The 19,416-nt window shown below is 41.9% G+C and overlaps 1 protein-coding gene across 2 annotated transcripts in view; it reads left to right on the top strand.

Moving 5' to 3' along the window:
- Window positions 1–11,784, top strand: part of ABRAXAS2 (abraxas 2, BRISC complex subunit) — a 29,218-nt gene extending 17,434 nt beyond the window's left edge. For both annotated transcript variants that reach the window (XM_017858727.1, XM_017858728.1), the window contains 5 exons: window positions 542–732; window positions 2,767–2,886; window positions 3,395–3,479; window positions 5,345–5,459; window positions 9,630–11,784. In XM_017858727.1, the coding sequence (XP_017714216.1) occupies window positions 542–732; window positions 2,767–2,886; window positions 3,395–3,479; window positions 5,345–5,459; window positions 9,630–10,099 (981 nt within the window). In that variant the 3' untranslated portion in view covers window positions 10,100–11,784. The remainder of the gene's footprint in view (window positions 1–541; window positions 733–2,766; window positions 2,887–3,394; window positions 3,480–5,344; window positions 5,460–9,629) is intronic.
- Window positions 11,785–19,416: the final 7,632 nt, after the last annotated feature.

The following is a 19,416-nucleotide window of genomic DNA, read 5'->3' as shown; positions in this document are numbered from 1 at the left end:
ACAAAGCCAAACTTTTAAAATAATTTTATTGAGGTAAAATTGACATATAATACATATTTCAAATGTATACTCTTAGAAGTTTGATGTATGTGTAAACTTGTGAAACCATCACCATACTAAGATAACGAGCATCTCTATCACCTACAAAAGCTTCCTCATGCCTTTCCAGTCCTGCCTTCTCCCCCGATTCCTGTTAACCACTGATCTGCTTTATGTCACTGTAGATTAGTTTTCATTTTCTAGCATTTTGTATACATAGAACCCTATAACCTATATTTGTTTTAGTGAGGAGGTGTCTAGCTTCTTTCACTCAGCATAGTTATTTTGGGACTCATTCGTGTTCTTCTTCTTACTAAGCAGGATCCAGTGTATGTCGGAGCCAGTCTGTTTATCCTGCTCCTGCTGATGGACACCTGGGTTGTTTCAGTGTGGGGCTTTAGCATGTAAAGCTTCTGTGAACATTTGTGCATTTGTGTGTGTATGGATACATTCGGAATTAAATTTGTAAGATTTCATGCAACTCTTCACACTTTTCTTTCAGAAAGTCATTGGGTGGTACAGATTCCGGCGCAACACACAGCAGCAGATGTCCTACAGAGAGCAGGTTCTTCACAAGCAGCTCACCCGCATCCTCGGTGTGCCCGACCTCGTCTTTCTTCTCTTCAGCTTCATCTCCACGGCCAACAATTCCACTCACGCTTTAGAATACGTGCTCTTTAGACCAAATAGAAGGTAAAGCTTTCTTTTCCATCTGTCTCACATATAAGAAGGATGTTGGGACCAGGCGCGATGGCTCATGCCTGTAATCCCAGCACTTTGGGAGGCCGAGGTGGGCAGATCATGAGGTCAAGAGATCGAGACCATCCTGGCCAACATGGTGAAACCCCATCTCTGCTAAAAATTCAAAAATTAGCTGGGTGTGGTGGCATGTGCCTGTATTCCCAACTACTCAGGAGGCTGAGGCAGAATCGCTTGAACTTGGAGGCGGAGGTTGCAGTGAGCTGAGATCGTGCCACTGCACTCCTGCCTGGCAACAGAACAAGAATTCATCTCAAAAAAAAAAAAATGAAGAGGTATGGGACGTTTTGGTACAAGTCATTGAGTCATTGAGATTCATGACTTTGAAAATGTGCATTATAGTGCATTTTATGCTTTTTTTTTGTTTTGTTTTGTTTTTTTTTTTTTTTGAGACAGAGTCCAGCTCTGTCACTCAGGCTGGAGTGCAGTGGCATGATCTCAGCAGCTCACTGCAACCTCTGCTTCCCGGGTTCAAGCGATTCTCTTGCCTCAGCCTCTCCAGTAGCTGGGATTACAGGCACACACTACCATGCTGGCTAATTTTTTTGTATTTTTAGTAGAGACAGGGTTTGACATGTTGGCCAGTCTGGTTTTGAACTCCTGACCTCAGGTGATCCACCTGCCTCGGCCTCCCAAAATTTTATGCATCTTTAAATAAAAACGTATTCTCTTTAGCTCTTTTGTGGTTACAGAAGGTATTTTCTTGTCAGTTATTTACATAAAATTGTTTTGGATCAAGAAGCATTAATAAGATGTGTTTATTATGCATAAATTCTTATAAGGAATAAATAGCTGGAAATCATCATTTGCTTTTCCATAATCCACTGTGTGGAAATGCAGTTTTATTGCTGTGGAAGTCTGATTATAATTTTGAAACATAAATTTCAAATACAAAATTGTGAAATTGATCCACCTGCTGGTTAATAAGGGTTTTGCATTGTGAACTTGTTAAAGCAAAAAAAAAAAAAAAACCCATATGATTATACGATCATCTTGTCTGTTTGAAAACAGCAGAATGGTTTCCCTCTGGAAGTTTATTTGTTGTAGAATAAATTAAATTGACATCAGTGAAAATAATTGTTAATTGTTAAAAAGGTTTTTATAAGATTTCATTACATAATCTGTAGGTATTTCTTGAGCGCTTACAAGAGGCTCAGCACTGTTTCAGTCACTGTGGGTATATGAAAGATGTGTAAGGCATGACCTCTGCTCTCAAGGAGTTGATAAGCAAGGTTCTACTTTATAGGAGGGGAAAACATTACTAACTCATGTATCCTTGGGTTATCTGTAGAAGGAGGTGCTCCATGAGACCTTCCTGTTAGTTTACCAATGTCAGTCAGCAACTAAGACTCCTATCACCAAGCCCCACTCTTTTTTTAGTTAATTAATTTTATTTATTTTAATTTTATTATTATTATTATTTAGAGATAGGGTCTTGCTCTGTCACCCAGGCTGGAGTACAGTGGCACTATCATAGTTCATTGTAACCTTGAACTCCTGATCCTGTCACCTTGGCCTCTTAAGTAGCTGGGACTGTAGGCACATGCCACCACACATGCCCTTTTTAAAGAATTATTCACTTATTTATTTATTTAGAGATAGTCTCGCTCTGTCGCCCAGGCTGGAGTGCAGTGGCACAATCTTGGCTCATTGCATCCTCTGCCTCCTGGGTTCAAGTGATTCTCCTGCCTCAACCTCCAGAGTAGCTGGGACTACAGGTGTGCACCACCATGCCCAGCTAATTTTTTTTTCATTTTTAGTAGAGACAGGGTTTCACCATGTTGGCCAGGCTGGTCTTGTTCTCGAACTTCTGACCTCAGGTGATCTGCCCACCTCAGCCTCCCAAAGTGCTGAGATTACAGGTGTGAGCCACCACACCTAGCCCTTTTTTTTTTTAAACTGTCAATCTCACTTGAATATGATAGAATGGCACATTTAACATGATCTCTTTCTGAATTTTTCCCATAGGTATAATCAAAGGATATCACTTGCTATTCCCAATCTAGGAAATACTAGCCAGCAAGAGTACAAAGTATCTTCAGTGCCAAATACTTCTCAGAGTTATGCCAAAGTGATTAAAGAACATGGGTAAGTTGAAAGGTAAAGTGCTAGTTTTTTCTTTTCTCAGCAATATTTCTTTTGTTAATAACATTTAAAAGGTGTATGGAAAAATGTAAAACCAAGTTTGATATGATTAAAACTAAAGAATACAGTAAGGTAATTGTCTAGATACCACCAGCATGCATCAAAATTTTGTTCTTGTTGAAAAGAGAATTTACTTTTATGAATTTTAAAATCATTTACCACAATAGTTTTGTAATTGATACAAAAGTTTTGGATAGAGTATTATTTCTGAGGTTCTAAAACCTAAACATAGTCACTGAAAATACATAGCTTTTATTATTTTTTAAATGATCTTGGTAACACGGATTTTTAAAATTGCCGTAATTCTTGTGGTATGAGCATTATTCCTTAAACACTGTCACCTTGGAGTCACAGCATTTAAACAATAAAGTGGAAGAGATAGGAAAAATGCCTTTCCATTTCACAGCGGTTATGGTAACCTTGTGACATCTTTTTTCTGTTTGCCTTCTAGTACTGACTTTTTTGACAAGGATGGAGTAATGAAAGATATCAGGGCGATTTATCAGGTTTACAATGCACTTCAGGAGAAAGTTCAGGTAACTGATTTATTTATTAGTTTTCATCTTATTTGTCTTGCCCAGAAGTTTTTAATTCTACTTTAATTTTTAATTATCTTCCAACTGACAGATAGAGTTAGGATCCGAAAGTCAGAATCTGCTTTCCCAGAACAGACTCAAACTGTGGAATAATGGTTCGTGCTGTCTTGCAGAAGCCCAGCTCACTCACTCTGTGCCTGAAGTAGATTGTTAATGCTACTGTTTCAAATACTTACGGCCCCATTTGTGATAGTAGTTTTTCTAGGAAAATGTAGAAAGGCTTGCTAAGAACACAGCTATCTCCATCAGTTGTATTCTAAGTAGAGACAATATCAAAAGGCACCCATAACTGGTTGCAGCTCTGCTTCTTCATCCTCGTTCACTCATTTTGCCCCCAGCTGCCTCCCTGAAGTGGGAGGATCTCGGCACAGCCTGTTCATTCCTAGTCATTTATGCAACAGGCATCGATGGAAACATCTCCTGTGAGCCAACTACTGAGCTAGATGCTAACGATACTTTCCCACATTCTTTTCATCATCCCCGCTGTCTTCTTAGGAGTAGTTTGCTCTAAAATCTAAGAACAGAAGAGCCTTTGAACTTGCCTTTGAGTACAGCAAAGAAAGTGGTAAAGTTGATGAAGCTTTCAAGATCCAGAGAAAGGCCTGACTTTAACGAAAAAGGCTTTGGCCAGGCATGGTGGCTCACACCTGTTATCCCAGCACTTTGGGAGGCCTAGGCAAGAGGATCTCTCAAGCCAAGGGGTTCGAAATCAGCCTGGGCAACATAATGAGACCCCATTTCTACAAAATAGTTAAAAATTAGCCAGGTGTGGCAGCATGCACCTGTAGTCCTCTGCTACTTGGGAAGCTGAGGAAGGAGGATTGCTTGAGCCCAGGAGGTCAAGGCTGCAGTGAGCTACGATTGTGCCACTGCACTCCAGCCCAGGTGACAGAGTGAGACCCCATCTCTAAAATATAAAAATAAAAAGGATGAAGGCCTCAATGAGTAGAAAGAGGAATGAAGGCAGATACTGAAAAAGAGGAAAACAGGCTGAGTTCAGCGCGGGGCAAAAGGAGAAGCATACAAGAGCCATTTCCAGTCTAGTGCTCCCAACTAGGGTCACTGTGCACCTACCAGTATAGGGAGCTTTATACAGACTCACTGATAACCAGCCTACTTTCTGGAAGCTTCTGGTATTTCTGCTATGGAAGGAACGTGCAGTGGAAAATAGCTTTTTGTCCTGAATTCATGACCATGCCCTTTTCGGAATATCAGCACTGGCCAAAAGTGGCTGTTATATTTCATTGTTGATTGAATAAGGCCTGCTTTGAAAATGCCACCAAATCACATAGAGTTTTCTCAGGATTATAAATAGCTACATTGCACAGATGCAGTCTCAAATAACTATCTTTTATTAAACCTTGACTTTGAAACTTTTTTCAACTTTTCTTTATAAATATTTTGTTAAATTGTCTTATCTGATTTTTTGAATGTTGGTGATAAAAGTTGAAAGCATCTTATTCCTGTCTTATCTTTTGTTCTTCCTTTGTATGCTAAACTGGTACCAAGAGTTGCCTTTTCATTTCAATAAAATGATTAATGAAAGGAAAGAGTAAATCTTTCCTATCTTACCCTTACTGGTCAAGAATCTATAAGCTAAATAGCATAATCACCTTAAAATTAAAGCAAACCAGTGAATAGCAACAATTCTAGTCTTTTGGGCTTTCTTGATTTTGTTCTGCCTTATGTGGCTGCTTTTTAACTCAATACACCATCTGGACTTTTCCTGGAGTTGTAATCAGCGCTGAATTTATGGGATGCCTTGTGCTTGAGCTTGAAGCTAACCTTGTCGTTTTTTTCCTCAGGCAGTGTGTGCAGATGTTGAAAAGAGTGAGCGAGTTGTTGAATCTTGTCAGGCGGAAGTGAACAAATTAAGAAGACAAATCACTCAGAGGAAAAATGAAAAGGAACAAGAAAGAAGTAAGTTTCTTATTAATTTTACCGTTCAGTATCAGGGAAATGTTGTTTTAAACATCAGATTATATTATACAATAAATGATATGCCTCTTTCTGTGCTCATCAAGTCTCAGATTAGCCTGGCTGGGGCAGAGTAGTCTCTTGTTCAGCTTCTCTGGAGGGCAAGTGCTGTTTTTCATAGTAGCCCCCTCAATTCTCTGACACTTGAAGAAAAAGAAGACCAAAGGTAGAAAAGCTGAAGTGGAAATTAGAATAAATCCCAAGAAGTGATTGATACAGATTTGTGTATATATTGACAGTCGGATCTAGTTACAGTGAATGTGGTGGTTGTTACTTAGTTAACCCTGCATGCCCAGCAGGTAGGCACTGTGTCCTGTTTTTTTTTTTTTTTTAGACGGAGTCTCCCTCTGTCATCCAGGTTGGAGTCAGTGGCGTGATCTTGGCTCACTGCAACCTCCACCTTCTGGTTTCAAGTGATTCTCCTGTCTTAGTCTCCTGAGTAGCTGGGACTATAGGTGCCCGCCACCATGCCCAGCTAATTGTTTTTTTTTGTTGTTTTTTCAGTAGAGACGGGGTTTCACCATGTTGGCCAGGCTGGTCTCAGCCTCAGGTGATCCATCCCCCTCGGCCTCCCAAAGTACTGGGATTACAGGCGTGAGCCACCGAACCCAGCCTGTGTCTTGTCTTAATATAGCCTCATAGAGGAGCTACCAAATACTCTTTTAGCTTTATGTTCGGTCATAGTAAAAGTTTTAAATGTCTAATTTTGGTAACCATGGATGAATACACACCATTAGGCTAAGAAACAAACTGAATGAGAATTAGGCCCATGAACCTAGTAATTCCGGCATAACAGCCATGTTTGCTGTAACACCACCAGAATTATTATCTGTATGTAAAATTTATAAACATATGGCAGATAACATCAAGTGTAAAAGATAAGGTTAGGGCTAAACTTTTCTAATTTAATAAGAATATATATAATCCAGTTAAAATGTAATTCATGTTTTCAGGCAAATATAACAGTCTGATTTACTGTTACATTTTTCTAGAAATAATCAGAAATATAGATAGGGCCGGGCGCAGTGGCTCACGCCTGTAATCCCAGCACTTGGGGAGGCCGAGGCGGGCAGATCACCTGAGGTCAGGAGTTCGACTAGCCTAGCCAATGTGCTGATACCTCGTCTCTACTAAAAATACAAAAATTAGCCGGTCATGATGGCGTGCACTTGGCAGAAGAATTGCTTGAACCTGGGAGGTGGAGGTAGCAGTGAGCCAAGATCACACCACTGCACTCCAGACTGGGCGACACAGTGAGACTGTCTCAAAAAAAAACACAACAAAATAGAGGCTGGGCATGCTGGCTCATGCCTGTAATCCCAGCACTTTGGGAGACCAAAGCGGGCGGATCATGAACTCAGGAGTTTGAGACCAGCCTAGCCAACATGGTGAAATCCCATCTCTACTAAAAATACAAAAATTAGCTGGGCATGGTGGCAGGCACCTGTAATCCCAGCTACTCGGGAGGCTGAAGCAGGAGAATCGTTTGAACCCAGGAGGCGGAGGTTGCAGTGAGCCAAGATCACGCCACTGCACTCCAGCCTGGGCCACAGGGCGAGACTCTATCTCAGAAAAAAGAAAGAAAGAAATACAGATAGGAATTTTTATTTTCATTTTTTAGAGATGAAGTCTCACTCTGTTGCCCAGGCTGGTCTCAAACTCCTGAGCTTTAAACGATCTTCTTGCCTCAGGCTCCCAAAGTGCTGGGATTACAGGTGTGAGCCACTATGCCCAGCCAAAATAGGAATTTAAAGTAGTTAAGTCAGCAAAAGTAAAATAATTGAATAAATTACAGTATGTTATAAATATGTATAACTATAATTTGTCAATTTACAGTTATAAATTTTATTTAAATTATGGTATATATATGTATGATGGAATATTATACAGCCATTGAAGTGAATTTGAGTTAATGCCCAATATATTATTTTATTTTATTTTTTCTTTTTGAGACAGAGTCTTCCTCTGTCAGCCAGGCTGGAGTGCAGTGGCTCAGCTCACTGCAAGCTCTGCCTCCTGGGTTCATGCCATTCTCCTGCCTCAACCTCCCGAGTAGCTGGAATTATAGGCACCCGCCACCACGCCTGGCTTAATTTTTCTGTATTTTAGTAAAGAGGGGTTTCACCACGGTAGCCAGGGTGGTCTCGATCTCCTGACCTCATGACCCATCCGCCTCGGCCTCCCAAAGTGCCGGGATTACAGGCGTGAGCCACCGCGCCTGGCCCCAATATATAATTTTAAGTAAAAAAACTAGACTGGGCACGGTGGCTCACACCTGTAATCCCAGCACTTTGGGAGGCTGAGGCAGGCAGATCACGAGGTCAGGAGATCGAGACCATCCTGGCTAACACGGTGAAACCTCGTCTCTACTAAAAATACAAAAAATTAGCCGGGTGTGGTGGCGTGGTGGCAGGCGCCTGTAGTCCCAGCTACTCGGGAGGCTGAAGCAGGAGAATGGCGTGAACCCGGGAGGCAGAGCTTGCAGTGAGCCGAGATAGCGCCAGTGTACTCCAGCATGGGCGACAGAGTGAGACTCCGTCTCAAAAAACAAAAAAAACTAGGCCAGCCATGGTGGCTCACGCCTGTAATCCCAGCCCTTTGGGAGGCCGAGGCAGGTGGATCACTTGCACCCAGGAGTTCAAGACCAGCCTGGGCAACATGGCAAACCCTGTCTCTACTTAAAAAAAAAAGAAAAGAAAAAAAGCCAGGTGTGGTGGCATGCACTCTAGTCTGAGCTCCTTGGGAGGCTGAGGTGGGAGAATCACCTGAGCCCGAGAGGTCAAGGCTACAGTGAGCCATGATTGTGTCACTGTACTCCAGCCTGGGTGACAGAGTGAGACCCTACCTCAACAAACAAAAAACTAGGATATGAAACAGTATAAACCAGGTGATGTCAGCCATGTTTTAATCCATGTGTACAGACAAACACTCAAAGCTGGATAATAAAACCGAGTTCAGCAAGGATTAGTGACTTCTGTAACACAGCAAGGAAGTGAGGGCCTGATACTTACAATTTAGGTCTCTTCGCTTGAAATCCTGTGCCCTTTTCATCCTGACAATGTTATTGGGATGATGGAATTGTGGGCAGCTTTTATTTTCTTTCTTCCTTCCTTTTTTTTTTTTTGAGACGGAGTCTCGCTCTCTCGCCCAGGCTGGGGTGCAGTGGCCGGATCTCAGCTCACGGCAAGCTCCGCCTCCCGGGTTCACGCCATTCTCCTGCCTCAGCCTCCGGAGTAGCTGGGACTACAGGCGCCCACCACCTCGCCCGGCTAGTTTTTTGTATTTTTTTTTTAGTAGAGACGGGGTTTCACCGGGTTAGCCAGGATGGTCTCGATCTCCTGACCTCGTGATCCGCCCGTCTCGGCCTCCCAAAGTGCTGGGATTACAGGCTTGAGCCACCGCGCCGGGCCTCTTTCTTCCTTTCTAAATAAATATTGTACGAGTGTGTATCAGTTTTATAATACTTTTAAAAAATTTAAATGTTACCTACAAAAACTTTCAAGACTATATGGACTATGTGGGTTCTTTCACAGCATTAATAAAAATCGAGTAAAGCTGTGGTTCAGTACCTACTTAACATAGGGTTTTTAAAGTTTTAAGGTGTATAAGTGTATTATGACAGGTAGCTATAAAGAAATCGGTTTTTTGATAGGAGGCTGCCAAAGAAAGAATCTCTCACATTTCCATTCCGTGGACAGGACGTTTCCATTTCAACCTTTGGGCCCCACAGCGTGACACAGCAAGCCCCACGCCAGGGAACCGGCACAGGGTGTGGAGCGGCAGAGCCTGCATTCTGAGTCTCAGGCCCACTTCCAGCTGTCCCCTTAGCCACATCACCTCACCTTTCAGAACTCTGGTTTCTTTGCATCTATAATGGAAACAGTAATCATAACGATAATGATAACACCAGAAATTTGTCATGGCCTTAAATGAATTAATGTGTAGGGAAATATATTGTAAATTATCAAGTACTATGCAATTGTAAAATAATTAATAGTAACAGCTTCATTGCCTCACTGCTGTTTTCCGGAACATTCGGGTTGACCATGTTATATATTGAGATGAAAAGCTGTGAGAATCTAGAAAGTGTTAGAATATTCTTTTTTCATCCAGGATTGCAGCAGGCAGTGTTAAGCAGACAGATGCCGTCTGAAAGTTTGGACCCGACATTCAGTCCTCGGATGCCCTCTTCTGGGTTTGCAGCTGAAGGTAGAAGTACACTTGGAGATGCAGAGGCCTCTGATCCTCCTCCCCCCTATTCTGATTTTCACCCAAACAATCAAGAAAGTACTTTGAGCCACTCTCGCATGGAAAGGAGTGTCTTTATGCCTCGACCTCAAGCTGTGGGCTCTTCCAGTTATGCTTCCACCAGTGCCGGACTGAAGTATCCTGGAAGTGGGGCTGACCTTCCTCCTCCCCAAAGAGCAGCTGGAGACAGTGGCGAGGATTCAGACGACAGTGATTATGAAAATTTGATTGACCCTACAGAGCCTTCTAATAGTGAATACTCACATTCGAAAGATTCTCGACCCGTGACACATCCCGACGAGGACCCCAGGAACACTCAGACCTCCCAGATTTAACTAAACAAAAGAACTCTCCACCTAGCACTGTTTTCTTCATTGCTTACTGAGAGGGTTTTGAGAACTTAATCTGGGGAACTGCTTTCTCAGATACCTTGACTCCCAAGAAGAGAGTCCTTGTGCACAGAACCTGTGGGAGGCTCCATCCGTGGGTCTTTTCCTTTGGATACAGTGTGCAAGCTTCATGGCAGAATCATTAAGATAATCAAATTGTCCTAATTCTGGTGCGATTCATGGATGTACTGGTAAATTTAGGCAAAGTGAAACTTATCAGCGTAGTTTCTGTTCTTTAAAATAAATTGGAAATTAGAGACTAAGCACAATTAGTCTATAAATGTTCTATAAATCAAAAACTTACCTCTTGCACTATCATGCCTTGAAATTTACTTTTTCAAAGGGAAACAAGTTTAGCAGCAGCCTTCAAAGAACTTCTTTCTATGATGAGCCAAATTCATCTTTGCCAGAAAAGAAATTTTGATAATTCCAAGAAACCTGATTGGAACAAATCAGATATACCTTCTCTTGTCTGCATGACTTTGTGAGATAAAAGAGAGGGCTTTCAACTCTTTTCTACTAGCTTGATATGTATTATCACTTAAAATGGTTGCCTTTAAAAAAAAAAAGTAGAGATACTAATTACCAGTAAGTAATCATCCAAATAAATATGTCATAAAATAAATTAATTATTTTTTTCTTGATGGATTACAGTGACTACTGTGTTGCACTGGCACCTATGGTCTCTGTTCTGGAATCTTAGAGGACACACAGCAGTGGAGAATAGAAGGAGTGAGTTTTATAATGAACAGATTCCAGACACGGTAGGTTTAGCTGAGTTCATACAGAGGAGATATAACTCATTTAGATCTTCTGACAAATCCTAGTGTTAGTTTTATTTGTGGAGGAAAGACATTTAATAATAAACTGTTTGGGAATCTTGGTGAATAAAGATTCATTTTCAAGCTGAATAACCATACTTATTTTAAGTTGCCCTTTAGGGAATAATTGCGATATGTGTAGAGACTCTCTTGGGATGCACTTATATTTTTATTTAATGACTACTTGTTTTCTAGTTTCGCCCACGACGTGTGAAACCACTAAGACATTCAGGAGCATGTTGGGCTTCTGGTTTGGAAACTACAAGACCCGCCATTTATGACAAGGACAGCCAAGAGGTTAATACTTGGAGTTTAACTGCCTTTCCTTTGAACTAGTTAAACCTGTAAGAATAAGGAAGTTGTTGGAGAGGCTTAAAATCTGGGTTCTGAAAAAGTAGTTTCAGTTTGTAGGATAGACATTTACTCACTGAGCTCCAGTTCCAGTACTAAATTAGACAGTATCATATAGACGGAAAATGAAGCGCTAGAACTGCCGTTCTTTGGATCGCCCCTCTATGGGGGTCTGTCTTTTAACTAGTCTTCTGGTTTTGTTGGCCTTACACCACTGCCACTTGATTGAAAACACTGCAGACCACTTTATCTGCAAATGTGTTCCAGTTTTTATCAGCTACCTACTACGCAGCTCCAGCGCCAGTGTGAATTTATTTTTTTTAAGTGCCATTACCATCTCCTCTGTTCAGATTTTGACATTCAGGAAAATATTTTTATTTTGATGCCATACTGAAATCTACAATGTATATCTGACAAAGCAGTTAAATGTGACAATAAAAAACTTATTTAATCATGGTACTATTGTTTTAATGTCTGTATCAGCACCGGACAAGGCCTTTCCTCAGTGTACTCATTCTGGCAATTAATAATGGACTTAAAAGAGTTTTTTAAAGGGCATTAAAACTCATCTCCATACAAAGTTTTTGTCAGGCTGCTTTCAGGAGACATCCAGGAACACAACTTGCTCAAATGTTTCTGTGATTTTCAGGAGTTTCTGTTTCCAAAATGTTTCTGTTGATTTCTTGTTACCTATAGAACTAAGTATCAGTTGAGTATAAAATTGAGTCTTGGAGAGGTCCTCACAAGGCATCTTCCACAGAGGAACTGATCTTGTTTAAAGTGACCCCTCAGCCTGGATCCCCTAATAATGGAGACACTGTAGAACTTGCTGCCTGAGCGCATCTTAGGAATCATGAGATCACTTTAGAACAAGGGTCGGCTGGCTAACAAGTGTATTCTGGATTCTGAGGGAGCCATTCCTGTTGGGTGACGTATCTCTTCCAAAATGCAAGGGGAGAGTGTTTCCAGCAGGGTTTTAACGTGTGAATTACAGCCTTTTAGGGTTCTACTTGACATCTCCAAGAATTTGGAGAAAAGAAAACTGGATTCTTTTTACTTACTTCGAAGTCTGGAAATGCCCGGTTACATGTTGTAATTGGTTTTCTGGAGTAAAAATCAAAACAGAAATCTCATCCCCAAATATTCAGGATACATATTTTTTTTTTTTTTTTTTTTTTTTGGACGGAGTCTCGCCTCTGTCGCCCAGGCCTGGAGTGCAGTGGGCCGGATCTCAGCTCACTCAGGCTCCGGCTCCGGGCTTCACGCCATTCTCCTGCCCTCGCAGTCCTCCCGATAGCTGCGGACTACAGCGCGCCACAGCCACAGGATCGCCCGGCTAGTCTTTTGTATTTTTAGTAGAGACGGGGTTTCACCACGTGTTCGCCAGGATGCGTCTCCGAATCTCCTGACCTTGTGATCCCGCCTGCTCTCGGGCCTCCCCAAAGTGCTGGGCATTACGAGGCTTACAGGCTTGAGCCACCGCGCCTGGCCTGATACATATTTTTTTTTAATTGCAGACACAGTGGGGCATTGACCGTAACTGCTTTAACAAAAATATTTAAATTTTCTTGTCAGTCTGTGTTTTAAGGAGGTAAAAAGAATCTGGGATGATGTAAAATAAGAATACAGTGGAAATAACTAATGGTTATTAACTGTGTTCTGGGTCTGACTTGCCTTGGCTGTAGGTTTCATTTCAGTTACTGAAAAATCTTCCTTTTTTCATTAGGATCTGCTTCATCCTTTCCCATAGGAAACCTGAATTCCGCCAGACAGGCAGGAAGCCTGAAGGCAAATGGATTCGTAAATGTAGTGCTAATAAATAATGGAAAGTGTTTACTTTTCAACTTTATGACAAACAGATTTCGGAAAAGTTCTGGGATTTAGCTTAGCTGTCTTCCGTTTATACAGTGATCTTTGTAATGTCCTAAATAAGGCGAGTCCGGACATAGAGTACCTCTAAACTGGGTTACTCTAGGGTTCTTCTGATTCCTAGAGATGGGGGGAGGAGTACCTTCCAGCAGTGAGGCTTTGTAACATCTGCAAGCAAATGTCCCTCTGGATGCCAGATGTGACGTGGTCCAGAATGTAGTGCTTAACAAAAGAAAGCTCATTGCAGCATATTTCTAATAGCAAAAACCTGGAAGTGACATTAATGCTAATGTAGGGGAATGGCTAAATTTTGATACACTCCAGAAGAAACAGTCTTTGCAGCCATTAACAATATTAAGGTAGAAATCAAAAAGATGGGTGGGCGCAGTGACTCTGACCTGTAATCCCAACAGTTTGGGAGGCTGGGGTGGGCGGATCGCTTGAGCTCAGGAGTTCAAAACCAGCCTGGAAAACATGGTGAAACCCTGTCTCTATTCAAACAAAGCAAGGCCACTTGTGGTGGCTCACGCCTGTAATCCCAGCACTTTGGGTGGCCAAGGTGGGTGGATCACCTGAGGTAGGGAGTTTGAGACCAGCTTGGTCAACATGGTGAAACCCCACTTCTACTAAAAATACGAAAATTAGCCAGGTGTGGTGATGCACACCTGTAATCCCAGCTACTGGGGAGGCTAAGGCATGAGAATTGCTTGAACCCAGGAGTCAGAAGTTGCAGTGAGCTGAGATCACACCACTGCACTCCAGCCTGGTCGACAGAGTGAGACTGTCTCAAAAAAAAAAAAAAAAAGATTTCTTTACATGGAGATACCAAATGAAGAAACCCAGGTGTCCAAACAGCATGTTTGATCTGATTTTTGTGGGGAAAAAAATTAGTATTGTTCTTGATAGAAAACAATCTGGAAGGATATTCACGTAAGTGTTAACAATGTGGTCCTGGGATGTGGCAAGATGGATACTTTTTCTCTCTTTCACTTGTTTGCATTTTATAATTTTTCTGCAGTAAGTGTGTGTATAATAAAAGACCTCAGAAATGGGGGTCACTGACTACACGAGTTATTTCATGCACAGCACCGTAGAGGGGATTCTAGAAACATTCTGGATTCTCTGGGTTTATTTACCACGCTTGAATTTTTCAGATCTGTGGCCTGTAGAAGATCAACCTTGTTGATGCTCTGCTCTTCCCTTCCGTCAACCTTTATCTCATTTCCAGATAAAAATCACGTTTTGTTTTGCCTTGACACTGATTTTTTTTCTAATAAATCTGGAGCCTGTTCGACTTTACTTAGTTCAGAAACCATTTCCTAAATTTCCAAGCAGCACTTAAGAAAGAACTTCAGAGACTGAAGGTAATTCAAAACTGGAGCAATTGTTTATATTTTTCTCAAGGCAAAAGTTTCTACAACATGGTTGTTTTGAGTCTTAAAATATAAGGCCAGCTTTCCTTGATCTTGCAGATACTCTCTTTGCAAGATTTTTTTTTTTTTTTTTTTTTTTTTTTGAGGTAGAGTCTTGCTCCATTGCCCAGGCTGGAGGGCAGTGCCACCAATCTCAGCTCACTGCAACCTCCACCTCCCAGGTACAAGAGATTCCCCCGCCTCAGCCTCCCAAGTAGCTGGGACTACAGGCGTGTGCCACCACACCTAGCTAATTTTTGTATTTTTAGTAGAGACAGTGTTTCACCATGTTGGCTAGGCTGGTCTTGAACTCCTGAGCTCAAGCAATCTGCCCACCTCGGCCTCCCAAAGTGCTAGGATTACAAGCGTGAGCCACCACACCCGGCCTGTTTGAAAGATTCATGTGTCATGCTTGCTGTAATGCTGAACAATGCCTTTCCTATCCTGCCAGGTGTTCCCTTAGGTCGTATTAAGTATTAGGAGATGTAGACCCTTGTTAGTCCAGTCCGCACACAAACGAACCTGGGAGGTGTTTTATTGCAAAGTAAATCTATTCTTGTTTAGGACATTTGTTGTGGCCAATCAGTTGTGGGCTCTGCTTGGTAGAGGTGGGGGCCATTCGGTCTCAACTGATTTGAAGCATGATTTATCTATACTAGAATGTGTATCATCCAAAAGACCTTGTCCAGGGCCAGGCAAGATGGCTCATGCCTGTAATCCCAGCACTTTGGGAGGCTGAGGTGAGTGGATCACCTGAGGTCAGGAGTTCAAGACCAGCCTGGCCAACATGGTGAAACCTGTCTCTACTAACAATACAAAAAATTAGCCAGGTGTGGTGGCGCATGCCTGTAATCCCAGCTACTCAGGAGGCTGAGGCAGGAGAATCACTTGAATCCGGGAGGTGGAGGTTGAAATGAACTGAGATTGTGCCACTGCACTCCAGCCTGGGTGACAGAGCAAGACTCCATCTTAAAAACAAACAAAAAAAGACTTTGTCCATAGTTTCAAGGTATGTGAGTGGAATTGGGGAACAGTAAGTAACTGCTCTCTGGAAATACTAAGCACAGGGTAAGTCCCTGGCACACACATAAGATGGGAAGTTTGGAGATGCATTTTATACAACTTCTTAAAGAGTTCCTCATCTTCTCAATCTGTCACGATCCTACCCGTTTTTGTTGTTGTTTTTGTTGTTGTTTTGAGACAGAGTCTCACTCTGTTGCTCAGGCTGGAGTGCAGTGACGTGATCTCGGCTCACTGCAACCTCTGCTGCCTGGGGTCAAGCAATTCTCCTCCCTCAGTCTCCCAAGTAGCTGGGATTACAGGCGCCTGCCACCACACCTGGCTAATTTTTGTATTTTCAGTAGAGACGGAGTTTCACCATATTGGTCAGGCTAGTCTCGAGTTCCTGACCTCAGGTGATCCACCTGCCTTGGCCTCCCAAAGTGCTGGGATTACAGGCATGAGCCATCACGCCCGGCCACATGGCCATTTTTAAATTTTTTATACGAAAGTTTTAAAAGATACACAAAAGTGAGACAGTAAAAGAACCACAATTTTTTCCTTCCTCACTTTCAAGGATTATCAACTATTTGACACCCTTGTTTAATCAACCTCCTTTCTGTTAAAAAGTTATTGCTATCCTCTTTTATTTTGTTTTTGAGACAGGGTGTTGCTCTATTACCCAGGCTACAGTGCAGTAGTGCCATCATAGCTCACTGCAGTCTCAAATTCCTGGGCTCAAGCAGTCCTCCTACTTCAGCCTCCTGAGGACCACAGGCATGTGCCACCATGCCCAGCTAAGTTTTTCTTTTAGAGATGGGGGTCTCATTATGTTGCCCAGACTGGTCTCGAACTTGAGCCACTGCGTCTGGCCTGCTATCTTCTTTTAAAGCAAGCTTGGGCGGGGCATGGTGGCTCATGCCTGTAATCCCAGCACTTTGGGAGGCCAAGACGGGTGGATCACTTGAGGTCAGGAGTTCGAGACCAGCCTGGCCATCATGGTGAAACCCCCCATCTCTACTAAAAATACAAAAAAAATTTAGGTGGGCATGGTGGCGGGTGCCTGTAATTCCAGCTACTATGGAGGCAGAAGAATCACTTGAACCCAGGCAGCGGAGGTTGCAGTGAGCTGAGATCGCGCCACTGCACTCCAGCCTGTGCAACAAGCGCAAAGCTCCATCTCAAAAAAAAAAAAAAAAATTTTTTTTTTTTTTTGTAAATAAAAGTAACATAGCGCCCTGGATTGGCCTCAACTTCAAAAAAACTGGAAAAAAATGGGACCTTTGGGGAAATGATTGTGAGTTTTCTTAGGCATAATAATGGTATGGATATGTGAGAGAGTCTCCTCTCACATACCAGTCTCTGATTTTTTTTTTTTTTTTTTTTTTTTTTAGACAGTCTCACTCTGTTGCCAGGCTGGAGTGCAATGGCAGCATCTTGGCTCACTGTAACCTCTGACTCCCTGGTTCAAGCATTCTCCTGCCTCGGCCTCTTGAGTAGCTGGGATTATAGGCGTGCACCACCACGCCCTGCTACTTTTTGTATTATTAGTAGAGACAGGGTTTCACTGTGTTGGCCAGGATGGTCTCAACCTCCTGACTTTGTGATCCACTTGCCTCAGGCTTCCAAAGTGCTGGGATTACAGGCGTGAACCACCATGCCCGGCCGAGAATCTCCTGATTTTTAAGAAACACAGGCTGTATGTTTAAGGGTGAAGAGTCATGATGTCTGAAGCTGACATTCAAATGGCTCAAAAAACACACATGTACGGAGAAGGGCAATCGTGGCACAGGTTAGATTGTTGAATGTAGCTCATGGGGATATGAATGTCTGTGTCCTAGTTTTCAACCTTTTGTATGTTTGGAATTTTACATAATAAAAGTTGGGAAAAGTAAAAGAAAGGCTGATAATTTCTACTCCACCATTCCATAGGCAGAATGATATTAAAAATGTTCAATGACTGGTATGGAATATAAATTATGCTAGAAATAATAAAATTGATATATGTTTTTTACTCTTGAAATACACTAAAATGTATAAAGAGGCTAGGCACGGTGGCTCATGCCTGTAATCCCAACACTTTGGGAGGTCGAGGGAGGTGGATCATTTGAGACCAGGAGTTTGAGACCAGCCAGGCCAACATTGTAAAACCCCATATCTACTAAAAGTACAAAATTTAGCCAGGCATGGTGGCACATGCCTGTAGTCCCAGCTACTTGGGAGGCTGAGGCACAAGAATTGCTTGAACCGGGGAGGTGGAGGTTGGAGTGAGCCAAGATCACGCCACTGCACTCCAGCCTAGGTGACAGAGTGAGACTCAGTCTCAAAAAATAAAATAAAATAAAATAAAATATAAAATAAAATAAAATAAAATGTATAAAGATATTTCAAATATGTATATACATCTTTAATGAAAGGGCATATAGTAGAGTATAAATTATTCACCATNTTGTAAAACCCCATATCTACTAAAAGTACAAAATTTAGCCAGGCATGGTGGCACATGCCTGTAGTCCCAGCTACTTGGGAGGCTGAGGCACAAGAATTGCTTGAACCGGGGAGGTGGAGGTTGGAGTGAGCCAAGATCACGCCACTGCACTCCAGCCTAGGTGACAGAGTGAGACTCAGTCTCAAAAAATAAAATAAAATAAAATGTATAAAGATATTTCAAATATGTATATACATCTTTAATGAAAGGGCATATAGTAGAGTATAAATTATTCACCATATTATTGTAATAATCTCCAAATCAGTTTTTGATGTTACAGATTCTTAGCACGCTGTTTAGTTAGCTGTCACTAGCTAAATGGCGCCCCAGTCTGGGCCATGATTTGACATAGGAATTGCATCAAACTCTTTCAATGGCTTTCTTGGTAAGTGTAAGTAGAGGATCATTTCTATCATCAACAATCTTGTTCACAATGCTGGATTCTCTCTTAACTTCTGCTAGCCCCAAAGCATCCACATTTAGAATTTCTCTAGCCTTAATCATACTTAGGTTTTAACATAGCCAGTATCTCTGTCACTAACTGTATTGAGAACACTGTTAGAATGGCTGTTTCATTAATTTTTGTTCATTTAAAATCCACAGAACTTTGCATACGTCAGCTGGCCAAATGTCAGGATTAAGTAAATTAAAAGACCTCAAAGTTTACTATATTTGTTTATGTTTATCATAAAACAGCAAATACGTTCTCATGTAGTTTGTTAGACAATTTAATAGTTTTTCTGGGAATTGGCACTTTCTTATTTCAAAAGGCTCTTTTTTGTTTTTCTAATGCTTTTTGCCTTTTCAAGCTTTATCAGTTTTATATATCCAATCACTTTTATTATTTTGTCAACTTTAATAATTTATTCCTTATAGACTTAAAGAAAGTACTGACATCTCTGTTAGAATAACATTTACTGCCAGGTGCTGTGGCTCATGCCTATAATCCCAGCACTTTGGGAGGCTGAGGCAGGCGAATCGCTTGAGATGGAGTTTGATTCCAACATGGTGAAACCCCATCTTTACCTAGCACTTTGGGACGCCCAGGCGCGTGGATCACCTGAGGTCAGGAGTTGGAGACTACCATGACCAACATGGAGAAACCCCGTCTCTACTAAAAATACAAAATTACCCAGGCATGGTGGCACATGCCTGTAATCCCAGCTACTCAGGAGGCTGAGGTAGGAGAATTGCTTGAACCCGGGAGGTGGAGATTGCCGTGAGCCAAGATTGTGCCATTGCACTCCAACCTGGGCAGCAAGAGTGAAATTCTGTCTCAAACCAACAAATAAACAAAAAACAAACAAAAATTAGCCTGGCATG

This window comes from Rhinopithecus bieti, unplaced genomic scaffold, assembly GCF_001698545.2.
Source record: "Rhinopithecus bieti isolate Rb0 unplaced genomic scaffold, ASM169854v2 scaffold_42745, whole genome shotgun sequence".
NCBI lineage: Eukaryota > Metazoa > Chordata > Mammalia > Primates > Cercopithecidae > Rhinopithecus > Rhinopithecus bieti.
The sequence above is the reverse complement of the archived record's forward strand: the minus strand, read 5'-3'. Positions and strand labels throughout refer to the sequence as shown.